General features: G+C 53.1%; 2 protein-coding genes and 1 pseudogene across 3 annotated transcripts; all 3 read left to right on the top strand.

The window, feature by feature from the left end:
- The first annotated feature begins 2,648 nt into the window (after positions 1-2,648).
- POP7 (POP7 homolog, ribonuclease P/MRP subunit) lies at positions 2,649-13,147 on the top strand. 2 transcript variants are annotated; one of them, XM_032604056.1, is made up of 2 exons: positions 2,649-3,196; positions 12,451-13,147. In XM_032604056.1, exon 2 carries the CDS (start codon positions 12,461-12,463, stop codon positions 12,881-12,883), a length of 423 nt encoding a protein of 140 aa, XP_032459947.1. In that variant the 5' UTR covers positions 2,649-3,196; positions 12,451-12,460; the 3' UTR covers positions 12,884-13,147. The 2 variants fall into 2 exon arrangements, with proteins under 2 accessions (XP_032459947.1, XP_032459946.1); XM_032604055.1 differs by lacking the exon at positions 2,649-3,196 and adding an exon at positions 11,979-12,193.
- LOC116740504 lies at positions 7,188-8,272 on the top strand (annotated as a pseudogene).
- A 9,181-nt stretch (positions 13,148-22,328) lies between the features above and the next one.
- EPO (erythropoietin) lies at positions 22,329-24,775 on the top strand. The gene is made up of 5 exons (XM_032606169.1): positions 22,329-22,463; positions 23,016-23,158; positions 23,396-23,482; positions 23,717-23,896; positions 24,046-24,775. The coding sequence occupies exons 1-5, from the start codon at positions 22,451-22,453 to the stop codon at positions 24,202-24,204; spliced, it is 582 nt and encodes a 193-aa protein (XP_032462060.1). The 5' UTR covers positions 22,329-22,450; the 3' UTR covers positions 24,205-24,775.

Here is a 24,775-nt window from a genome sequence, read left to right as displayed (position 1 = left end):
ACACACACTGGTCCTGGGTGCTCACGACAGGCTTGAGGGAAGAGGAGGGGACCCTGTTCTCTGGGGTTCAGAACTCACAGGAGAAGGAAAAAATCCAGAGAATAGGCAGTCCCAGTACACACTGAGTTAAGAACGTTAGTTCCTCATCCCATCACCGCGAAAATTAGCCCCAATCCAGAGCAATGTGCTTTGGCACAGGAAGGTACCGCTATTAACAGAAGTACAATACCAAATTCCCCAACATTTGATCAACCACCCAGCCCCAAGCCTGTTGGAGGTGACTCCGCCCTTTCTCAGGATGGAAAGATTCTCCACGCAGGGCAGGAGAACTCTTGAGACTTAAAAAGAGGTGCAAGCCCATGTTCTTCGCAGCTGGTCAGTTTTCCCAGCTCTGCCCTCTGAGCCATCATAACAACGCCCCGCAGCATGTCTCTAGTTAACAGTTTTCAAAACACTTTCACACTTTACCTCATTTGATCCCTTCTGCCCACTTGCCCAGTCTTGGGCTCCAGGCAGAGAAAACAAGGAAGAGAGGCTGCAGCTGCCCTGACAGGTGACACTGACATCTCTGACACCCTACCTGAGACTGGAGAAGGGGCACATGTGCATCAAGAACCACCCCAAATTCACAAGCACACTTTGTGAGTTTTAAACCATTTTTTTTTTTTTTTTTGGCAGTATGCGGGCCTCTCACTGTTGTGGCCTCTCCCATTGCAGAGCACAGGCTCCGGAAGCACAGGCTCAGCAGCCATGGCTTATGGGCCTAACCGCTCCATGGCATGTGGGATCTTCCCGGACTGGGGCACGAACCCGTGTCCCCTGCATCGGCAGGCGGACTCTCAACCACTGAGCCACCAGGGAAGCCCGTTTTAAACCATTTTTAATTTCTCGTTAGAATTTTTAAAATCCTTCCCATAGGGACTTCCCTGGCTGTCCAGTGGTTAAGACTTCACCTTCCAATGCAGGGGCTGTGGGTTCGATCCCTGGTTGGGGAGCTAAGATCCCACATACCTCGCAGCCAAAAAACCAAAACATAAAAACAAAAAAAAACACAGAAGCGATACTGTAACAAATTCAATAAAGACTTGAAAAATGGTCCACATCATAAAAAAAAAAAAAAAAAAAAAAAAAAAAAAACAAAACCTTCCCGTAGCCACTTCTCACCTCCTCTGCTCTAAAGTGGGGCTTTTTTTTTTTTTCCCTATCCCAAACTCCAACTACAGATGTAAAAGCCAGGGCAAACTGGGGTCCTTTAAATCCATCAAACCAGAGACAACACTGACACATCTGCTGGCTGAGAAAGACAGGCCAGGAGTCTAAGAACAGAACTCACTTGACTGTAATCACCATGTGGGACCCCTCGAGGTCCCTGGTCCAGGCCATGGCAGCCACACAACGCCCAGATCTGTTCCAACCCTGCCCAATGACACACTAGACCTACCATCTAGGAAATAAAACTGAGGCTGGGGTGAGGGTGGTGGCCTGGGACTGCACAGGGAACGGTACCGACGAAGGACCAGAGAGCAAACACCCACACTGTGAGAAGCTAAGGGGACCAGCCTGTTGGTACCCAAGGTGTTTCAGATGCAAGCCAAGGGGCGGGGGCTAAATTGCAACCGCGTGTCAGCTCTCGGGCAGCAGAAAGGCTGTGGAGGCTGCTCTCTGGAAAAGCAGCAATGAGAAGCAAGAGGGGAGTGAGACTAGGGTGAGTGGAAGAAAGAGCTGGCCAACAAGTACTGGTTGAGCATCTATCCCCAGGGCTAGGCCCGGCCCTATGATGGACCAGACCTGTATGCTCACTGGGAATTCTAGTAATGGCTGGGTAAGACGTGAGAGATGAGGGTCTTTTTAAAGTTAACTTGGAAAAAAAAAAAAAAAGGAAAAGTGTGAGGGGCCGTGACTGGGGAGCTGCTGCATCAGGGGAGATGGGCTGGGAAGGGCCCAGCCTGGCGACAGGACAGACTAAGGTGTTTCACACGGCCGGGCAACGGGGAGGAAGACCCCAATGACCAAGCACTAATGTCGCTCGCTGAAAGGAAATTTAGGCGAAGACCCAGGCGAAGTGCTGTGGTTAAGAGGAGAGGCTTCCACGTTAGCCAGAAGTCACGGAAAGCTTGGACTTTAAGACCCGCCAGGCCCAGCTCAGGCCGATAAGAAACCGGAGGCGCGTTGGTGGATATCTCCGGGGAGAACCGGGCATTAGGGTCCCGGGCCCCCGGGCGGAGGATGCGGGCGGGGGTAGGCGGGGGGCCTGGGCCGGGCTTCCGAGGGCCGGAGAGCTACCGTTAGAAGCGCGGGGGTGGGAAGGAGGCGGGCCGGCCCGGGAGGACGGCGTGCCCTTCAGGGAGGGGGCGCCAGGTGCGGGGGCGCGGGCGGCCGCCCCCGGGAGGGAGCCGGCCTCCCTCCGAGCGGCGGGGGGGCCCGGCCCGCGCCGGGGGAGGGTCAAGCGGGGAGGGCCGGAGGGCGGGCACACCGGGCGTCGGGGGCGGCGGCCTCGGCAGGAGACGGGGGAGGGTCCGTGCCGGCGGCCCGCGCTCCCGCTTTGGCTCTCGCAGGCTCGGCGCGGCCGCCTCGGCGTCGGGGGCGGGCCTGGCCCGGGCCCGGCCGCGGGCCGGGCTCCGCGGGGTCGCCGGGCGCTTACCGCGGCGGGCGGGCGGCGCGAGGCTCCGGTCCCGGGGCGTTGGCGACGCGCGGCGGGCCGGGGGGCGGCGGCAGCGGGGGAGGGGGCGCTGGCGCTCCCGCGGCGGCCGCTCCTCTCTGTTTGTGTTTGTAGCAAGATGGCTGCCCGCCTCGCACCACGTGACGCGGACGCGGGGCCGCGGGGCCGCCCCCTCCGCCCCCGCCGCGGCCGCCGCCACCGCCACTGCCCCCCTTTGCTACTCCGGCCCGCTCCGACCCGCACGGCCTAGCGCGCTCCTAGCGTGCCCGGCGGGCGCGGCCCGGATGCCCGCCTCCCCTGAGCCCCCCCCCGGCACGTGACCTGGGAGCCCGGTGCCTCACGTGACACAGCCTGCAGCGGGCCGGGGGGGTTGTGAGGGTGTCCCCGGGGTGCTCCCCGGCTGACCCCCCCCCCCCCCGCACGCGATGCGCGACCATCGCGACGAACGCCGCCGCTAGCGGCATCGCCCGCCTCCCGGACGGTCGGCTTCCTCCGGGAAGCCCGCCTGGATTGAAGGAGACCACGTACAACCCAGAGGTGTGTTCGTCGGACATCCCCGGGGTATACGAAATAAACGAGGAACCTAATGGTTTAGAAACAAGTCCGAGGCAGCACTGGCTGGTGAGACCTGGAGTTTCTTTCTGGCTCCGCCACCGACTAGCCCCCTAGACTTCGGGGGCGAAGGAGTTGACGCTGTCGGGCCTCAGTTTCTGTTTTATAGTAAGGTATTGATGCTCTGCTCCGCCCCATCCCTGGCCCCCATTCCACTCCCTTCCGGAGTGCTGAAAGAATTAAAATAGGTGACTGTGAAAGGCTTCAGAAAGAGAGAAACTACTATGCAAATGTGAGAAGTAGATTGACACCGCCTTTGTTTAAAAAGGAGGTTTTCAAGAATGACTTTTCCGATTCCCTGAACTTTTTAGGATGAAAAGGTCTTGTGTGTGTTTTCACCGTTTTCTTTGGAAGTTACGCCAGAATGTATACTCTACTTCCCAGCTTCCTAAAACAGCCGTTACCAAAAACAATATAATCCTCAGGACAGGGAAGGGTAAATTCAGACTTGGAACTTGCGTCCTCTGTGTTTCGCCAAAACGGAGCGCCGACCTCCGGAGCTACGAGGAAGGCCCTTTGTTCCTGCACGGAGCACACCCCAGGTTTCTATGCACTTACAGTTTTCGTGTCTGCTTTTTTCAGTTCCCTTGTCTTTCTTGCAGTCAGGATTCCGGCCTCAGTGTAGTCAGTGAAGCTGCTTGTTCACAGGCTGGAAAATGCAACTGTTTAAAGCGAGGGCTTATGTGCTGGTTCCATCCCATACTGACTGTGGCCTTGGGCAACTTTACTCATCTCTGAGTCTCTGGAGTGTATGGTAAAGCACTTAACACAGTGCTTGGTATAGGGCAGGCACTCCACAAATGTTAGCTAGTGGGGCCTTCTGGGTCCACAATATTCACATTGTTAACTGTGTGAAAATATATCAACAGAATCCAATCTCCAATCAAGTTCTTCTCCTAGAACAAAGTTCTCAAGTTTATGACAGCTGTTTTTTCTTACTCCAAAGCTTTTGTTGTTGTTCCCCCCCCCCCCCACTTTCCTAGATGTGTCCTACCCTCTGAATAAGGTCTTAGCCTTTTGGCCTGTTTTAATGATTAATTAGCAGATGTGAGATTGTAAATTATAGTGGAGAAATGGTACAGGGCAAAGAGGGGGGAAAACCCCTGTGAAGGGGAAGCAGTCAGGGACAGTGGTGGCCTGTGCTGAGCAGGAAGGAAGGGCAGGATTTGGGTAGATTTAAGAAAAGTGAGCATCAGCTTTAGAATAGTGACAAGCCAGGCTGATGGGAAAAGAGGACCTGGATTGCCAGTTGGATGAGAAGTGAAGTGAAACTTAAGTTGAGGGCTTTGAATGCTATCGTGAAAATGTTTTTGATTGGACAGTAGTACCTACCTACCTACCTACCAGATGCTTTGTGTCAGGGAGAGCACGCTGGACTCCAAGGTAGAAGGTTGGAGTAACTGATCGATCGCCCTGGGTTTCCTGTATACCAGCTTGTGATCCTGGCCAAGTAATCTCCCCCAGCCGTAAAGTGAGAATGCGTTCGCTGCTGATGACACTGTGGAAATTGAGTTGCATAAGCACCCTCTCTGAGAAAGGAAACAAATCAGAACTGTGAATCTCCCGTGCAAAATTAAAGAAAAGGATTTGAATGAAGAAAATCACTTGGACCTAAGATATTTTTGTTTATTCAGGTTTATTCAAGACTATGCTGTAAAATGCCTTAGTCTGTGTTATTTTAAATTTGGAAGCTTTTGAACTAAACAAAGAGTTGTGGTTAGATGATTTATCGAGATGAAAGGGAAGTCTCAAGTAAGAGTAAACAGCCAAACTCTCTGCCTTCTTTTTCTAATGAGCTAAGTTCTTTGGTCAATCAAGTGTAAATGCTTGTCAAGTCACCAGTGGTGCAAAACCACCACATTGCTAAATCCACTGGTTTGTAATCTCCTGTGGCCTACCAACAGCATATGACACAGCTGGTCACTACCTCCTCCAAGAAATGCTTTCTTCACCTGGCCTCCAGATCACCATATCCCTTGGTTTTCCTCCTACCTCATCAGCTGCTCCTTCTGAATCCTTTGCTGGTTCCCTCCTGCTTCCCCATCTCCCAGGGCTCAGACCTTCCAGACCTCTCCATGGTAACAGGAGGTACTGCACAGGATCTGAGCCCAACTGCTAGATGTTACTGCCTCACCTTAGCCATCGCGTCCTGTGGAACACCTTGCATCCCCCCAAGGTCATATTGGCTGTACCTCCTTGAGGGTCCACTGAACCCTATCCATGCTCCACTCTGAGCAGTGGCCACACAGTCTTGCTCATCTTGTTTGCCGTCCCCAGTAAACTCTGAGCTGCTCAGCACAGTATTTTCTAGGGTGTATGTAGTCTTCCCCCAGCCAAATGGGTCTCCTTGATCCAACTTATTGCTGAGTGGTATCCCATGGCATGGATGTACCGCACTTTAACCAGTCACCCATTGAAAGACACATGGGTTGTTTCCTGACTGGGGCTTTTACAAACACTGCTATTACAAAAACTGCTATGGACATTTGTGTACGAGTTTGTAAATTCCCATGTGTGCTCTTGCTGGGTCATATGGTGAGTGTACGTTTAATTTTAGAAGAAGCTACCAAACTATTTTCCAGAGTGGCTGGACCATTGAAGATTTCCACAAACAGTGTATGAGAGATCCAGTTTCTCTGCATGCTCCTAAACACTTAGTATTGTCAAAATTTTTAATTTTAGACATTCTAATAGGTGGGCAGTGGCATCTCATCATGGTTTTAATTTGCATTTCCATAATGGCTGTGTTGAACATCTTATGTGCTTATTTGTCATCCTTATACCCTCTTTGCTAAAGAACCCTCTGTTCAAGACTTTTGCCCATTTTCTATTTGTTTTTGTTTGTTTGGTTTTGTTTTTTTCGGCTGCGCTGGGTCTTAGTTGCAGCACTCGGGATCTTCGTTGTGGCACGCGGGATCTTTCAGTTGTGGCATGCGAACTCTTAGTTGCAGCGTGTGGGATCTAGTTCCCTGACCAGGGATGGAACCCGGGCCCACTGCATTGGGAGCACGGAGTCTTAGCCTCTGGACCACCAGGGAAGTCCGTAATTGAGTTGTTTTCTAACGCTTGAATTTAGAGAGTTCTTTATTCTGGATACAAGTCCATTGTTGGATATGGGATTTGCAGGTATTTTCTCGCAGTCCGTGGCTGGGTGGTCTTTCACAGAGTAAAAGTTTTTAATTTTGATGAAGTACAATTTATCAATTTTTAAAGCATATATTACTTTTCACATATTTATTTATTTATTTGTGGCTGCGTTGGGTCTTCGTTGCTGTGCATGGGCTTTCTCCAGTTGTGGCGAACGGGGTCCACTCCTCGCTGCAGTGCGCGGGCCTCTCATTGCAGTGGCCGCCCATGCTGTGGAGCACGGGCTTCAGGCACGCCGGTCCCCAGTAGTTGTGGCACGTGGGCTCAGCAGCTGTGGCTCACAGGCTCTAGAGAGCAGGCTCAGCAGCCGTGGCGCACGGGCTCAGCTGCTCCACAGCATGTGGGATCCTCCCGGACCAGGGCTCGAACCCATGTCCTCTGCACTAGCAGGTGGACTCCCAACCACTGTGCCATCAGGGAAGTCCTCAATTTTTTTCTTTAATGGATCGTGCCTTTGGAGTTGTATCTAAGAACTCTTTACCTGACCCTATGTCATGAAGACTTTTTTTCCTATATTTCTTCTAAAAGTTTTATAATTTTCCATTTTATGTTTAGATCTACCATCCATTTTGTGTTAATTTTTTGCATAGGGCTGAGGTTCAGTTCTTTAACTATTTATTCAGTTGTTTTAGCACCACTTGCTGAAAAGACTCATTCTTTCCCCATTCAGCTGCTTTTGCACCTTTGCCAAAAATCAGCTGGCTGGCTTTTCTGCGCCAGCCAGACAGGGGTCCATACGGCGTTGTTCTGGACTCCCATCGTAACTTAAAAGGAAACTTTCACAATTTCCAGAGCCTTTGATGTCCTGCAAATGAAGGAGGAGGATGTCCTCAAATTCCTTGCAGCAGGAACCCACTTAGGTGGCACCAACCTTGGCTTCCAAGTGGAACAGTACACCTACAAAAGGAAAAGTGATGACATCTACATAATAAATCTGAAGAGAACCTGGGAGAAGCTTCTGTTGGCAGCTCATGCCACTGTTGCCATTGAAAACCCAGCTGATGTCAGTGTCATATCCTCCAGGAATACTGGCCAGCGAGCTGGGCTGAAGTTTGCTGCTGCCACTGGAGCCACTCCTATTGCTGGCCGCTTCACTCCTGGAACTTTCATTAACCAGATCCAGGCAGCCTTCCGGGAGCCAAGACTTCCGGTGGTTACTGATCCCAGGGCTGACCACCTGCCTCTCCCAGAGGCCTCTTACGTTAACCTGTCTACCATTGCTCTGTGTAATGCAGACTCTCCTCTGCGATAATGTGGACATTGCCATCCCATGCAACAACAAGGGAGCTCACTCCATCCCAGTGGGTCTGATGTGGTGGATGCTTGCCTGGGAAGTTCTGCGCATGCATGGCACCATCTCGCGTGAACACCCATGGGAGGGAGGTCATGCCTGATCTCTGCTTCTACAGAGATCCTGGAGAGGTCATGCCTGATCTCTGCTTCTACAGAGATCCTGGAGAGATTGAAAAGGAAGAGCAGGCAGCAGCTGAGAAGGCTGTGGCCAAGGAGGAATTTCAGGGTGAATGGATTGCTCCAGCTCCTGAGTTCACTGCTACCAGTCCAGGTGGTGGACTGGTCCGAAGGTGTGCAGGTGTCCCCGTGCCTCTTCAGCAGTTCCCCACTGGAGGCTGGAGTGCTCAACCTGCCACTGAACACTGGTCTGTAGCTCCCACTGCTCAGGCCGCTGAGTGGGTAGGAACAAGCACTGAGTGGTCTTAAGCAGTTCTTCCACAAACTCTTGAAATGGAAATAGGTTGATGGAAAATAAAGTTTCTTAAAAAAAAAAAAAAATCAGCTGGCTGTACTTGTGTGAATCTATTTCTAGGTTCTCTATTCCATTTTATTGATTTTTGTGTCTGTCCCTTGGCAGATATCACACTGTCTTGATATTGTGTTTACACAGTAAGTCTTAAAATCAGGTGGTGTGATTCCAACTTTTTGTTTTTCAAAATTGCTTTAACTTCTCTTGCCTTGCCATATAAATTTTACAATAAACTTATTTACATCTACAAAACTTCTTGCTGGGATTTTCATAGGAATTGCATTAAATTTGGAGAGAATTGACATCTATACTATGTTGAATATTCCAATACGTGGACACAGTATATCTCTCCATTAATTTAGATCTTTGATTAGCATTTTGTAGTTTTAAGCAGAGTTTGTACATGTTTCGTTACATTTATACTTAAATATTTTTCGCTCCCCCTCCTTTCCTCCTCCCCCTTCCCCTCTCTCTCTGGAGTGATTGTAAATGATTTTAAATTTTGGTTTCCAGCTGTTTATTGCCAGTATATAGAAATACAATTGATTTTTTTTAACTTTTTTTTTTTTTTTTTGGCTGCCTTGGGTCTTCGTTGCTGCGCACGGGCTTCCTCTAGTTGCAGCGCGCGGGGGCTACTCTTCGTTGTGGTGTGCGGGCTTTTCAATGGTGTCTTCTGTTGCGGAGCACGGGCTCTAGGCACACAAGCTTCAGTAGTTGTGGCTTGCGGGCTCTAGAGCACAGGCTCAATAGTTGTGGCGCACAGCCTTAGTTGCTCCGTGGCGTGTGGGATCTTTCTGGACCAGGGCTCGAACCCGTGTCCCTTGCATTGGCAGGCGGATTCTTAACCACTGCGCCACCAGGGAAGCCCTACAATTGATTTTTGTATGTTAATCTTGTATCCTGCAAACTTGCTAATAAGCTAATTTATTAATTATATATTTTTTTAGATTCCTTGGGACTTTTTATGTATACACAATCATGTCATCTGCAAATAGAGACAGTTTTTTTTCTTCCTTTACAATCTTTTCTTTGCCTTATTGCACTGGCTGGGACTTCCAACAATGAGAGTGGTGAGAGATGACATCCTTCCCTTGTTCTTGATTTTAAGAGAAAGGTGTCCAGTCTTACACCATTAAGTATGATGGGAAGCTGTAGTTTTTTTGTAGATGCTCTTTACCAGGTTGAGGAAGTTCCTTCCATTCTCTTTTTGCTAAGAGCTCTTATCATAAATGGGTACTAAATTATGTTAAGTGGTTTTTCTCTATCAATTGACATGATCATATGTGTTTTTTTCTTTAACTTGTTAATATGGTAGATAATACTGATTGGTTTTCTTACACTGAACCAGTCCTGCATCTTTGGAATAAACTCTACTTGGTTGTGGTATATCATTCTTTTTATATACTGCTGGATTCAGTTTGCTAACATTTTGTTGAAGATTTTTTGTGGTGTTCATGAGAGGTATCCATCTGTGATTTTTCTTCTTTTGTATTATCTTTGTCTGGTTTTGGCCTCATAAAATTAATTAGGAAATGTACCTTCCTCTTCTGTTTTCTGGAAGAGATTGTGTAGAATTTGTGTTACTTCCTTTTGTTGTGTGTGTGGTAGAATTCACCAGTAAAACCATGTGGGCCTAGATATTTCTTGTTCTAAATTTTTTTTTTAACTATGAATTTAATTACCTTAATAGTTACAGAGTTATTCAGATGATCTATTTCATCTTGGGTTAGTTTGGTAGTTTGTTTTCTAGGAGCTGGTCCATTTTATCTAAGCTGTGAAATTTATGTGTGTAGAGTTGTTTGTGTTGTTCTCCAAGTATAATTCAATGTTTATGGGATCTTTAGTGCTATCCCCTCTTTCATTTCTGATAATCATAATTTGAGTCTTCTTTTTCTTGTTCTCTCTTTTTTGTCAGTCTTGCTAGAGGTCAATTTTACTGACTTTTTCAAAGAACCAGCTTCTGGTTTGAGTTTCTTTATTGTTTTTCTGTGTTCAGTTTCATTTATATTTGCTCTTTATTATTTCCTCCCAGCTTCTCCCTTTGGCTTTACTTTTTCTAGTTCCTTGAGGTGGAAGCTTAGGTTATGCTTCTTCCATTCTTTTAAAAATACTGTTCAGTGTTTCCAGAATACTCCTTGCTTCCCTGAAGAATTCCTGTTTGGGCTTCCCTGGTGGCGCAGTGGTTGAGAATCCGCCTGCCGATGCCGGGGACGCGGGTTCGTGCCCCGGTCTGGGAAGATCCCGCATGCCGCCGAGTGGCTGGGCCTGTGAGCCATGGCCGCTGGGCCTGCGCGTCCGGAGCCTGTGCCCCGCAACGGGAGAGGCCACAACAGTGACAGGCCCGCGTACCGCAAAAAAAAAAAAAAAAAAAAAAAGAATTCCTGTTTGTCCATCAAAACTCTGTTCAGGTGTCACTTCTGAGATGGAGTAAGGTTGTAGCCAGCATTCCCTCTTCAACCCCAAATAACCCCCCAAACTTGTAAGAATCTGAAACTAAAAGAACCACAGGATTTAAGTGGTGCTGGGAGAGAAGCTCTCAGGAGCTTGGCCTCTTTCCAATCTCCAGTCAAATGGGGTCAGACTCTACCCCAGGCAACTAGAGAGAGGTCTGGGGTGGGGGGGCGGTGTGCATAAAAATGCCAGCTCAGGGACGTCCCTGGTGGTCCAGTGGTTAAGACTCCTCGCTCCCAATGCAGGGCACCCGGGTTCCATCCCCGGTCAGGGAACTAGATCCCACATGCTGCAACTAAAAGCCCACATGCCACAACTAAGACCCAGCACGGCCAAATAAATAAATTTTTTTTAATTAAAAAAAAAGCTAACGTGTAGGCTTACAGTTTGTAAGGTTATATTGGGTTTTGCAACTCAGTAGCAAGACAGGAATTCTCATCCCCATTTGAGTGATGAGGGAACTGAGGTCCTCACTGCAGGTCTAACTCATTTTCAAGTGGAACTCTACAGAAGCTAAACCAATCTGGGCAGAAAACCCCTTCCCACTGGTCTTGGGGAGCCACCAACCCCCAGGTGTTGCCCTGCACTTTCCCGCCAGGGGGCGCACGTCCGTACTCCCAGGGGGCGGGCAGTGACCGAAGAGCTGGTGGCGGGTGGGGGTGGTGGAGGGGTGCGAGCGGGTCAGGGGCCCTAGGGGAGCTGTGAAGGCTGGGCCTGCGGCTCATAGCTCGCGTCCCCAGGGGCTGGCCTGGGAGGTCAGCCCTGCCAGACGCAGGGAAGAATGACGGGTCCCCGTGAACTGCAGAGGAGTCCCGGAGAGCTGTCCTCCGCCAAGGGCCGGGCCTCGCCACTCGTTACCCGCCCTCGGTCTTTGGGCAACAGGAACCTTGGGCGGGAGGCCAGTTTTGCCAACTCTGCCACACCTCCTCTGACCCGAGGAACTGCGATGGACGCGAGAGTGCAGACTTGACTTCAGACCCCTTCGCGATCACGTTCTATGGAACTCGCTGCCCTCCCTGCTATCTTTGGAAGACCCTTACCCCCAAATCCTCCACGCCCCTACAGTAGCCTCCTCTCCTCCCCTCTCCCCTTCGGGACACCTCCGCGAACCGGGGACTCGGATTGGCCCAGGAAAGCTGACCTCCCCTTCCCAGACCCTCCCCAGCTCCGACTTGGTACACGCCTCCTGCCTCTGCGCCCCGCCTGGGAGGCGTACACGTGGTAGATCCCATCACCCCCGGAAGCCTCGCGTTACTCAAACACATCGCGCGGTTTTGCGAGCTCTCAGGAAAGGGGCGGGAGAACGGAGGCCAGGCAGGCGATTCGTGGATCCCGCGGGCTTGGCTGCAGGGGACGAGCGCGCGTGCGCACTCGGCACCCTTTTCAGGAGCCAGGAGCCGGCTGGGTTCTAGCGCTCGAGCGTTCCGGCGGTGTTCACCTTTCCTTCTTGGGGCCTGGGGGTCGCGAGAAGCGCCCTATATTCCGGCCGGTCGGCGCAACGCTTGAGTGCCCTGGCAGGAGAGCGGGCCGCGGCGCGTGGAGAGCACTGTGGACCGGAGAGAGTAGGCGCGGAAGAGCTGGGGAAAGGGGGCGGTGGAGGGGCCTGGAGGTTGGGGGCGATGTGATGAATGAGTAGGAACTGGGGGTGGGGGAGATGCGGGAGCTTGAGGTGAGTGGAAGGGAATAGAGGCGTCGAGTGCGCCTTCTCCCGGCTTCACCCTTTGGGCAGGAAACGGGGTGGGAAAGGAAGCGTTGGTCGCTTGTCACCCCTGGCTGATCTCGTCACCCCCTGGCTGATCTCGTCTCTTCCTCGTGCCAGGGCACACAGCATGGCCGAAAACCGAGAGCCCCGCGGAGCCGTCGAGGCTGAGCTGGACCCGGTGGAGTACACCCTGCGGAAGCGGCTCCCCCACCGCCTGCCCCGGAGGCCCAATGACATTTATGTCAACATGAAGACTGACTTCAAGGCCCAGCTGGCCCGCTGCCAGAAACTGCTGGATGGAGGGGCTCGGGGTCAGAGCGCATGCAGTGAGATCTACATCCACGGCTTGGGCCTGGCCATCAACCGCGCAATCAACATTGCCCTACAGCTGCAGGCTGGCAGCTTCGGGTCCTTGCAGGTGGCTGCCAATACCTCCACCGTGGAGCTTGTCGATGAACTGGAACCAGAGATTGATACGCGAGAGCCGCTGACCCGGATCCGCAACAACTCGGCCATCCACATCCGTGTCTTCAGGGTCACACCCAAGTGATTGAGATGAGGCTGGCCCACCTTATCCACCCACCCCCGTACAGCTAGGCTCAGATGTGGCTCTTCTTGTACTGAGTACTGTCCTGGACCTTCTTCCAGAGCCATGTAGGAAAAAGCCTGTCCCCTCGCAGCCCAGAGGACTCTGAATTGAGAGGGCAAGTACTGTCTTTTGTTGGGCCCAAGCAGTGGGGCCTCCTGAATCTTTGTGGTCTGTAACCATTGTCGTATACAATAAAAAGTATCAAGTTGTGTTGGTGCCCGGCCACCCCGCTGCACTGCCTCTCCCCTGTGTAAATTCTGGAAAGGAGAGTAGGAAAGAACTTTACAAGGATTTAGGTACAGTAGGGGCACCCCAGTGTTTCCTGCCGTCACAGAAAGCATAAATTGTACTACGGACACTGCAACCTGAAACAGACTTCAGCACAGTGCAGAAGCCTGACAGTTCCAATGTTTGCTTTAAAATATTTCATCCTCACAGAAGAAGGCAGGGCAGATAAAGTATATACTCTCACCCGCTGGAGTGCAGCCGGGGTGTAGTTGTATGCTAGGAAAGCATCAGGGTCTCTGCTGGCCGTTCCCAGGCGCAGGAAGGGTGAGGGTTTAAGGGTGAAGAGGGCACACAAAGATGGGGGCCTCCTTTGTGTCAGCCTGTGGTAGGGACTGAGACACTGCTTCATTTGATTCCTGGTCCTGTGGGGTCCAAATTGTTCTAAACAACTATGGTCCAGAGCCCTTCAGACCCTCGTGGCTGGGCTGTTCTAAGCAGGAAAGGATTGCCTTCCCTTTGAATTACTGGGCACACAGGTCGTAAGTACTTTTTTGTTGGGATATTTGTAGGAGGATCTGATTTTTCATGTTTATCAAACAAGTCAACCTAAAGCAATTTTTATCAAAGTGGCTGGTGACCCATATGTGGGTCTTGAAATCAATTTACTGGGTCAAAGTCTTTTAAAAAGCAAGTAAAAGAAAAGTACAACTTCAATGATAATATTTTGTTGACACTTTCAGTTATAGATGTGTATATAGACACATATGTGCTAGTTATGACATCAGTTTTACTGTTGGGCATCAATTTTACTGTTGGGCGAGGTCACAGGAGTTTGAAAGCCTTTGATGTAAAGGTTAGTAACAGAATTTGGTTCTAGTTTGCTTGAAGGCAGTTTGCTTTGGGGTTCTGAAAATTAGCCTTCTCGTTTAACAAAACCTCTCCTTCTGGCTTGAGTATTCCTGTTGACGAGGGATTCATGCTGCGGAAGTGACTGCCAGCCACTCAGGAAAGTGAACTCCTTACAGAAGGACTAGCGCTTCATTCTAACAACTAAATACATGCTGAGTGCCTACTGTAAGCCAAGGCCTGGGCTGGGCCCTGGGGATACAAAGATGGGTATGAAATGGCCCCTGCCTTCAAGGAGTTCACCACTTAGTTGGGAAGGTGGATATACCAATTTTTTGTGAAATGAGTAAGATGTGTTATGTAAGAAGTAAGAATAGCCACGATACAGAAGTGTGGAGAAGGAAATGGCTAACTTCATGGTGAGGTCTCAGATGGTTCCACCTTTTGACCTGGGTTTTGAAGGATGAAAAGGAGCTTGCCAGGCAGAAGAGAGGGGAGAGGGCATATCAGACAGAGGGATCAGTATGCATAAAGGGGATTCATGAACAAGCAGGGTGTGTTCTGGGACTGGAGGGTCACTCAGGCAGCTAGAAAGTAGCTGCGCAGGCTTTCTCTAGTTGCGGCGAGTGGGGGCTACTCTTCGTTGCGGTGCGCGGGCTTCTCATTGCTGTGGCTTCTCTTGTTGCGGAGCATGGGCTCTGGGTGCGCGGGCTTCAGTAGTTGTGGCTCGCGGGCTCAGTAGTTGTGGGTTGCTGGCTCTAGAGCACAGGCTCAGTAGTTGTGGTGCACGGGCTCTGCGGCATGTGGGATCTTCCCGTACCAGGGCTCGAACCCGTGTCCCCTGCATTGGCAGCCGGATTCTTAACCACTGTGCCACCAGCGAAGTCCCTCCCTATCAGCCTTGACTGCAAGACTCCCTTGTCCAGGAGCCCCCAGTAACGGAGTGGGGAGCCGGCAGGGAGCTGGAGGGAACTATGTGTGTCCCTGCACGTATGTGCTCCGCTCTCTGCTCCTGGCCTGGGCCCAGCAGAGGTGGTGGCAGCAGCCCTTCTGCATTTGGTTTGTTTTGGCAGCTACGTCTCCCAGCTTATTTGTTTGTTGTTTCTACTCCGAGTTCTCTCACTGCTTGCCAGTGGGGCTTCCCTCAGTGGCAGGTCTGCGGAAACAGCCCCTAGTCATTGCCACCGAAGGAAGAAGGGGTGTGAGGGCAGGTAGGGGGCGTGGGGAAAGCTCCCGCATCTGTTGGAGTCCATGCGTGGTGGACCGGGCCCGGAGCTCTGCATTCCTTCTGCAGGGAGGCCAGTGCTGGCCTCTGCTTCCCTCCCTCTTTTGTTTTCTGAAGTGTGTTCCGTCACAGCTTGGGAGGTGATGGGGGTAGAAGGCGTGTCCAGGTGCAGTTTCCCTCCCTTTTGCTCAACCACTATGGAGCCCACAGAGAGTGCGAAATGGCCTCCTACTTCAAAAACAGATCCCCAGAGGCCAGATTGGAAATGCCTGTCTTGGAGGTGAGTGTAGACCTTTTCTCATCATCCGTAGTATTATTGAGCATCCACTGGTTGTATGGAATCTGTGTTAGGCGCCAGGTCTGCCTGGAGAGGTATAAACTCCTGGTTCTCTAAAAACTAATAGGAAAAAGGACAGATAGATTTAAAAAGACAAATCACTTACGTGGTGCTTGGAGCTGTCCTAGCATTAGTAAGGGCTCAAAAAATAGTAAGGGCTACTATTGTTAGCTTGAGCCATTTTGCTAAGGAATGGTTTGAGCCTCTTCATGGGGATGGGGAGAGGGGAAGGAAGGTGATTTGTGTGTGTTTGGTTTACAGGGCTGGGTTATTAGTCCTGTCGGCTTTTACTTTTGTGGCACGCGTGGCAGGGAAGAAGGGAGGCCCTCAGAGCACATGAACTGGTTTGGATGGGCGGACGATCCTTCTAGGTGAGTTCCCAGTGCTTGGTCAGGAGTTGGGGGAACAAACCCTGGAGCCTATAGGGAAGTTGGACTAGAGGCATGTGTCAAATGTAGTTCCTTAGGGAAGAGATATCCCGCTACACAGATTTGGGGGTGAGGCAAATGTTATCGCACCAAGAGAGAAGTCTGTGAAAATGACCACTTATGACTCCATCTTCCTAATGACATTATGGGTGCTTTTTAATTGATGTGTTTTGGTTTAGCCATATTTTCTAGCTGGTCAATGATCCTGTATTGTTTTTGTAACAGGAAAACGTTGTTTTCTTTTTTTACAAAGCCTGTTCCTTTGGTCTGTTCCCTAGGTGGGGTGATCAGGGGAGTTCCTTGTCAAACTGCTGAGACGACTTCAAGGAGAAGCAGCGATTCCATTGTGCAGTCCAGTAACTAATAAATATCTGACAGATGAATGGCTGGATGCGTGCACGCACAGGAGGACAGCTTGTGATTGGCTCCCCTGTAACAAGTCTCTGCTCCCTTAGAAACACCAAATGTCTTTCACTGGAAGTGTGCAAGCAGAGGGTGGAAGTTCACCTTCATGGGATGTCCTAGGTCCCTTCCAGCTCAGAGTCTATGAATCTTGTTTGCTGCAAGAAAAATATACTTTCCTGAAAGTCCTAGAATTACTTGCTGGTTGATGAAATAAGACATGAACAGAAGGTCTTGCTTATATACAGATCGGAGGATGCCTCTGTCAAGCAATAGGTTCTCGTAACTCATTGGCTATCAGTGAACCATGAACAATTTGGGAAAATATTTGCTAAACTTGGAGGTTTAAGAGTATGTCTAAGGCTTGTATAAACTACCTTGAGTAGATCTTGGCCTGTGTTCCTCCAAGTAGGAAGAGCCTAAAGAGTTCATGCAGGGCTTCCCTGGTGGCGCAGTGGTTAAGAACCCACCTGCCAATGCAGGGGACTTGGGTTTGAGACCTGGTCTGGGAAGATCCCACATGCCGCAGAGCAGCTAAGCCCGTGTGCCGCAACTACTGAGCCTGCGCTCTAGAGCCCACAAGCCACAACTACTGACCCCGCATGCCACAGCTACTGAAACTACTGACCCCGCGTGCCACAGCTACTGAAGCCCGCGTGCTTGGAGCCCATACTCCTCAACAAGAGAAGCCACCGCAATGAGAAGCCCGCGTGCAGCAACGAAGAGTAGCCCCCCACTCGCCGCAACCAAAGAAAAGCCTGCGCGCAGCAACGAAGACCCAACGCAGCCAAAAATAAAATAAATAAAATTTAAAACAATAGAGTTCATGCAAAATCCTTAAGCCCCATGTTAACAAAATGAAACTTTTGTGTTCACGACTGCGCCCCTGCAAAGATCTTACATGGGAGAAAAACATTACTCCCGTTGATATTGCCAGTAGTGTTTTAAGTTAGGATTTTCTAGTTTTATTTTTGCATGGACAGGAAAGCTACTCTGACCAACTTAGCAGCTCTGTCTTCTGATAAAGGATGGGTACCGTGGGAAGGAGCTTGGGAATATTCAGCCATACTTGTGAGCAAGAGATCCTAAGATGGGGTTGACACTTCATAGAAATCTAATCTGGGGAAGTGTTTCTGGATCCCAAGGTGGAGGTCTTGGTGCTTTGGGCGCCCTCCTTCAAGGACACAAGCACTGGAGGAGAGGCAAGAGACAAGTAACCGAGGAAGCTGGCCTGGTAATGCGTCAGGCCTCATTCAGTCCAAGGTCCTTGGGAGTTCTCCGGGCCTCCCTTGGGAGGAGACCCATGTTAATGGGACAAGAAACCCCTGTTTGGCCCCAGGCTTTGAATAAACTAAGTGTGAGACTTGTCTTGATATCTGTGTCTTCACCCCCGCCACCCCCCAGCTCCCACAGTGATGCCATTTCACTCAGTTTTGTTCAGTGGCAAGTTTCTGCAAAGAGCAGTGGATGTGCACACCCGGCGGTACCTCCGTCTGCACCCCACTATCCCCATGACCTTTACCAGTGAGTTGTTTGGTAAAGGTACAACACCGGAGATAAGGTGTCATGAACCCATGCCCAGCTCCCCAGAGGGAACAGTGGAGGACGCCGGAGGAGGGCTGACGAACGTGCTGGAGATTTGGTCTCCAGGCCTCCAAAGCCAGGACAAGTAGCAGCCACAGTAAAGCAGAGCGCACCGTGATAATTGCTAGCATTTATTGATTACCCCGTGCCGGGCATTACATAATCACACGACAGCCCTGGCAAGCGATTACTATAGTTTTTTTACCATCCCCAGGCTCAGACGTAAAGTCACTTGTCAACGTCAGGTGCTAGTGGCACAGCTCAGGCCTCCAATCTGGGCTCCCTTGTTTGCCAGACAAGCCCCATTAGCCTGCTGAAGCCACAGAGCAGCTCGCTGAGAACAGAAACCCAGATGTCTGGTTCTACTGGCTACTTTGTGGCCAAGTAAGCAAAACTTCCCTCAGTTTCTCCAAAGTGACCTTCGCACAGGACTTCCTTCTGCTGTCTGGCAGGAATCCCTTCTCCAAGTCCTCACTCCCTTCCCAGTTCCCCAAGCGCCAGGAAGCCCTCCCCCACCGCACCCTCCAAGGTCCCGGCCACCTCACTTCCCAGCACAGAAGGTCTTTTGGGCTGCTGGCTGAACTCCCGAGCCCAGCTGAGAAGCCACTGCTTGGAAAGGAGGAGGGAGGAGAAGTCCAGAGGCCCCCCTCGTCCCCAACACGACTCCAGGCAGCTGGGACTTCGTGCTGCCTGGGGGTCTGCGACAGCTCAGGGGGCTGTAAATTTGCTTCTTGGATTTTCAGTCTGAATTGGCTGCCAGGAAGACTCCATGGAACAGAGCCTGCCTCCACCCCCGCCATCCTCTGGTTCAGACCCCGCCTCGGGGGGCTGCCTGCTCAGGAAGTAGATGGAGGCCTCTCAGGCCCCCACGAACCCAGAGCTAGGTTGTCCAGGCATGGCTCCAGCAAGCATTCAGAGGATGAGTAGCTCACTTCCTCCCTCTAGGTCTCCCATTCTCTGGCTGAGGTGTCTGGAGTGGAGGGACCACACAATGCAAACCACACTTGAGGGAAGCCCATAAACAGGCAACATGCTGGGTGCCCAGTGCCACCCAGGTGAACAAGACCTGCCTACACTGTCCTTTGCTCTCTCCTCCGGTTAACAGAGCATGACTCCAGAGAGCACCATTCTCATCAGGGTCGATATGAATGGCGCCCCCTGGAGTTGTGCAGTGCTCAACCGTGACAGCTGTATATGGTGGCCCGGTCAGGAGAGGCCTAAGACGTGTACATAAAGGATGGCAGCCCAGAGCAGGGAGACAGCTTCCTGCTGGGGTATCAGGGAAGGCTTCATGGAGGAGGTAATGCTTGGGTTTGGGCTTTTGAGAGCCATAGTGGGAGGGGGAGGGTGATCCAGGTGGAAGGCACATAGTGAGCGAAGGGCAGGAAGCAGCAAACCGTCTAACTGAGCTCATGTGATGCAGGAGAGTGGGAGTGAGCAAAGTGGGAGAACAGGCTGGAAAGGTAGGTGGATGGCAGAGCACAGAGGGTCTTAGTTCAGAGGCAACCGGGAGCCACTGCAGGCTCCTGCTCTGGGGAATGCCACGAATGAGCTATTCAGTGGGAACGTTACTCTAGTGGCAGGGCTGGGGATAACTGGAGGGGATGGTGCGGAGACCCTCCGTGGTGGTCCTGGCAATGGTCCAGCCCCGTGCCAGAGAAATACAAACAGGCAGATGGAGGGGGCACTGGCAGGGGGGTGGTGGGCATCAGAGGGAGAGCCCTGGGTAGCTTCCTGCTCCTCAGGGGCCCCTGCTGTCAAGGCTGGATGGATGGACCCTACTGGGCAGTATCCACAAGCACCTGGGTTGAAGTTGGCTCCTAAACCAGCCTCTGCCCTCTTGGTAGGATTACTACAGCTTAGGGATTGGGTGCAGGGTGAGCTGAGATCCTCTACTCTGCCCTGTCTCCCAGGCTGCAATCGCAGTTCTCTCTCCCAAAGCCCCAGCGGATGAGCCAGCGTCACCCCTGTCCAGCAGGCCCCAGCAGCTAGGGGCTGGTGCTCAGGGCCCATCTCCCATTCTCGAAGGCAGGGGCCTGGGGACCTCTGACAAGCCAGTGTGAGGGCAGAAGCAGGTCCCACAGCCCGAACGGCTCCTCCTCTCCTCCGGCTGTGTCTACTCCCCCCACCACTGTCCCCGGCCCCTCTCCATGGTCAGGTCAGGGCAGTGACGCAGGAGTCAGGGGACCCAGAGGGCAGAGGCTGGGGTGTGTGTGGTGGGTCGGGACAGAACGCATGTGCGGACGTGTGTGGACGTGAGTGTGCGTGTGCTTGTCCCACAGCTGGGATCTTGTCCCAGAGCTGGGCTCTGAGGGCCAAGTGGGGCTGGGAGGCTGCCTGGGTGCTGAGGAGGAAACGGGGACCAGAGGACGTAGTGAGGTGTGCAGAGCCACAGCGGCCGCCCACCAGGTTCGGGGAGGACCCCGAGAGCAGGCTGGCAGTGAGCGGAGGGCAGGGGAGCAACTCGGGCCCTCATTAGTTCCCACAAGCCTCTGCCTCCCCACCCCTCGCATTCATCTTCCTGAACCCCTCTTTGATCAGGCTCCTCCCCCCACCCCTTATCTCCCTCCCTCACCTCTGTCACCTCTCAGCAGGCATCCCTGCCTGCTTCATCGAAAATTGCCACCTCCTCCGACACTCCTGGGCCTTTTTAGTTCTTTTAGCCATTGGAGCTCCTCTTTTATTCATTCTCTGTGTTCATCATCCATCTCTCCACTAGAATGTCAGCTCCACCAGGGCAGGCATTCTTGTCTGTTTCATTCACTGCTCTATCCCCAGGTCCCTGGCCAAGAGTAGGTACTCTTATATGTATATTTCTTGAATGAATGAATGAATAATTCCCACTCTTTCCAAACAAACTCCAAATTCTTCAGAGGGGCATTCAAGGCCCTTCACAACCTGACCTCTCCCTAACCGCCACCCTAGTCTGATCTCCACCTCTCCCTCCCCCACCCCACCCTTCACCCCAACACACCTGACCCACCAAGCACTTGGCTGGACCGGCCTCTGCACCCACCTCACATCTTTTCCCATTGAAATCTTACCCACCCTTCAAGGCTGAGCTTGTTGTCACCTCCTGCAACAAACCTTCCTTGATTTCCCAGCTAGAGGTGAGCTCCCCCTCTTCCAAACTCTCACAGCTCGGATCTGCACACTCCAGTCCCCGTGCACAGTTCCGCGTCCCCACCTTATCTCTATTGTAAACTACAAACTCCAGGAGGCAGGACTTAGGGCTCAAAACACCTTTTTGTCCTGAAAAGTTCTTAGTCAATTGTCTTGCACAAAGAAGGCACTGAAGGCATGAATGAGGTATCTCTAATATCGTGGGACTGGGGAGGGAGTGAATGAACGTATAAATAGCCACCGGTATTTGTAGGACTTCCCTGTCTTTTATGAAAGCTGCATGAGCTGGGACTGGTGCTTTCATGAGGCCCATTTGACAGGTGAGAGCACTGAGGCTCAGGGACTCAGGCCACTTTCCAAGGTTTGATAAGCCAGCTAGCCTTGGACTCCTGCCCCCCCCACCCCCCCGGGAGCTCCCCCGCTGCCTCAGGGCTTCCTAGAAGCCACAAAGGCTTAGCTGCAAATCCCAAGGGCCATCACTCTGGGGGTTCACTCTATTTCAGAGTTCCTAAGAATTTTACCATGCAGACTAACCTAAAAGTTCAATTTCTGGTTTTCAGGGTCCTCAAAAGTGAGGAGTGGGGGAGAAGACCCCCTCAGATTTCTTGCTTTGTGCGGCCCCGTTAAATTTCTCAACAAGAACACTGGTTTCTAGAACAAGAACTAGGATCGTGAGAAGGAGGCCATTGACTTGCCCCGCAGGCACCTTCCGGGCTTCCAGCCCTAGCTGCCTCGCAAGAACCCAGACAGTCCCAGCTCTGAGTCCCCGCCCAAGACTGGGACGCCCCCTTTCCTGGGGGGACGTCGGGGTCCCCAGCCTTTCCCAGAATGGCACTGCTCTCGCAGCGCAGCCTTCTGCCCGTCCCGCTGCGCGCACCCAGCCGCCCCTCCCGGGACCCTGGGGTCCGACGACGGGCAGCCCCGCGCCCCGCACCCGCCCCTGCCCCTGCGGCAGCTCGGCTCCCGCCCCGGCGAGCCCCCGACCCAGGCGTCCTGCCCCGGCTCTGACCCCTCCGGCCCCCCCCCCTCCCGCGACCCCTCACGCACACAGCCCCCCCCAACCCCCCACACGCACGCACACAGCTGATAACAGCCCCGACCCCCGGCCGCCGCCGCAGTTCCCCGGGCCAACAGTCCCCGGGCCAACCCCGGCCGGCCGCCTCGCCGCGCAGTCCTCCGGACCCTGGCCCCGGGCCCTGCGCGCTCTGCCCCGACCCGGGCTCGGCGCCCCGGACGGCGGCCCCCTCCTTCGGGCGGCGGGGTGGCTCTGCCCCGCCGAGCTTCCCGGGATGCGGGCCCCCGGCGCGGGCACCCGCCGAGCCCCAGGTCGCTGAGGGGCCGGGCGAGGCGCGGAGATGGGGGTGCGCGGTGAGTACTCCCGGCCGCGGGAGCGCCCGCCCGCCCGGCCCCTGTTTGAGGAGGAATTTACCGCTGGGGCTGTTGGCCCCAGGGTGGCCGGGTTCAAGGACTTGCGACTTGCCAAGGACCCCGGAAGGGCAAGGGGCGTGGGGCAGCCTTCACCTGCCGGCCGGGCTGGGGGAGTCCCCGGGAAAGTCGGAATATGAGCTGGAGACGCGATGGAGGACTGGGGGTCCAGGGAGAAGAGGGGCGGCTACGTGGGTGCCGAGGAAGCTGATACCTGGGTCTGGGAGCAACAACTCGGATCTGCGAGAGGGGAAGCCTCTGTCACACCGGGATTGAAGTTTGGCCGGGAGAAGTGGATGCCGGTAGCTGGGGGGTGGGGTGTGCACGCGGCCGCGGGATTGAATGAAGGCAAAGGAGGCAGAGCCTGAGCGCTCGCAAGGTTCGGGCCGGGAGGACTCGCGGGGCCAGAGCAGCGGGATGGGTGAACGTGCAGGTCCAAACCACCCCTTCTCCTGCAAGTCCCGGCCTCACACTCAGCCCGGCTCTCTCTCCTAGAATGCCCTGCCCGGCTGCTTCTGCTGTCCTTGCTGCTGCTTCCTCTGGGCCTCCCAGTCCTGGGCGTCCCCCCACACCTCATCTGTGACAGCCGAGTCCTGGAGAGGTACATCCTGGAGGCCAGGGAGGCCGAAAATGCCACGGTGAGGCCCCCTCCCCAGGACCTTCCACAGAACTCACCCTCAGGGGTCCAGGGTCTCCCCCAAGATCCAGGAACCTGGACTCCCCCCTGGCACTTGGTTCAGGGGTGGAAGCGGGGAGCCAGAGCCCCCAGTAAAAGTAATAAGAGTGGTAGTCCCCAGTGCACACCTGGAAGCTAGGTAAGGGGCGAAGCCAGCAGGAGCCCCTGGGGCCCCTGATTCCAGGCTTGTGCATTTCAGATGGGCTGTGCTGAGGGCTGCAGTTTCAGTGAGAACATCACCGTCCCAGACACCAAGGTTAACTTCTATGCCTGGAAGAGGATGGAGGTGAGTTCATTTTTTCCTTCCTCTTGGGGAGTCTCATTTTGGGAACCTCCTAGGGCAGGGAGGAGAATGATAGAAGAAACAGAGCAGCAAAGATGAGGGCTGAATGGAATATGTTCATTCATTTATTCATTTGTTCACTCATTCATTCAACAAAACTGTTTGCTTGGGGCTGCTGAGAGGGAGGAGGGCGGGGCTGGCTTGGGCCAGCTAACTCCAAGTCTCCGCTCCCTTTAGGTCCAGCAGCAGGCTGTGGAAGTCTGGCAGGGCCTGGCCCTGCTCTCAGAAGCCATCCTGCAGGGCCAGGCCCTGTTGGCCAACTCGTCTCAGCCATCCGAGGCCCTGCAGCTGCACGTGGACAAAGCTGTTAGCGGCCTGCGAAGCCTCACCTCCCTGCTTCGGGCACTGGGAGCCCAGGTACGTGTAGGACCTTCCCTCGCACTTGTGTTTGCCCTTTCTGTAAAATGGGAGAATGGGCCTGCCAAGGAATCCCTGCTGCAATTCTGTCCCAAATTCCCTCTCCTGCCGGGGTCCCCACCGGTAACCTTCTGTTCTGTCCTTGGCAGAAGGGAGCCGTCCCCCTTCCAGACGCAGCCTCCTCTGCAGTCCCGCTCCGAACATTCACTGTTGATACTTTGTGCAAACTTTTCCGAATCTACTCCAATTTCCTGCGGGGAAAGCTGACGCTGTACACAGGGGAGGCCTGCAGGAGAGGGGACAGGTGACCCGGTGCTCCCACCCCGGGCACGTCCACCACCTTGCTCACCACCACTGCCTGTGCCACGCCTTCTGCACCTCCACTCCCAACCCCTGTCGATGGGCCATCAGCTCAGCGCCAGACTGTCCCACGGACACTCCAGGGCCAGTGGTGATATTTCAGGGGCTAGAGGAACTGTTCAGAGCTCAACTCAGATCTAAGGATGATGTCACAGGGCCAGCCTGAGTCTCCAAAGCAGGAGGAATTCAGAGAGTTCAACTTAAACTTGGGGACAGCGCCATGCTGGGGAGACACTGATACTCATCTCAGTGCCTTGCAGAACCGTGATGCTGCGTGATGCTGGGACAAGCTGGAGGGCAACTAATTCCTTTTGCACCTAGCAAGCAGGGACAGGACGGACTGGAGAATTTAGGGGGCAAGCCATGAACTCTCCAGGTCTCATGGGGACTCCGTGACAGCAGAGCCCGCTGGATAAGGGGGGTGGTGGGAGCCGTGAAGATGGGATGGGGGCTGGCTCCTGGCTCTCACTGGGTCCAAGTCTTGTGTATTTTTCAATCTCACTGGCAAGAACTGAAACC

Source organism: Phocoena sinus, chromosome 15, assembly GCF_008692025.1.
Source record: "Phocoena sinus isolate mPhoSin1 chromosome 15, mPhoSin1.pri, whole genome shotgun sequence".
In the NCBI taxonomy this organism is placed as follows: domain Eukaryota; kingdom Metazoa; phylum Chordata; class Mammalia; order Artiodactyla; family Phocoenidae; genus Phocoena; species Phocoena sinus.
The sequence above is the reverse complement of the archived record's forward strand: the minus strand, read 5'-3'. Positions and strand labels throughout refer to the sequence as shown.

What these genes read in the sequence shown, in the direction of transcription:
- EPO (XM_032606169.1), top strand. An exon ending in GGGAGGCCGAAAATGCCACG is followed by an intron (nt 23,159 to 23,395) that starts GTGAGGCCCCCT and finishes TGTGCATTTCAG; the next exon opens with ATGGGCTGTGCTGAGGGCTG. An exon ending in ATGCCTGGAAGAGGATGGAG is followed by an intron (nt 23,483 to 23,716) that starts GTGAGTTCATTT and finishes CGCTCCCTTTAG; the next exon opens with GTCCAGCAGCAGGCTGTGGA.
- POP7 (XM_032604056.1), top strand. Translation starts at nt 12,461, where the DNA reads ATGGCCGAAAACCGAGAGCCCCGCGGAGCCGTCGAGGCTGAGCTGGAC.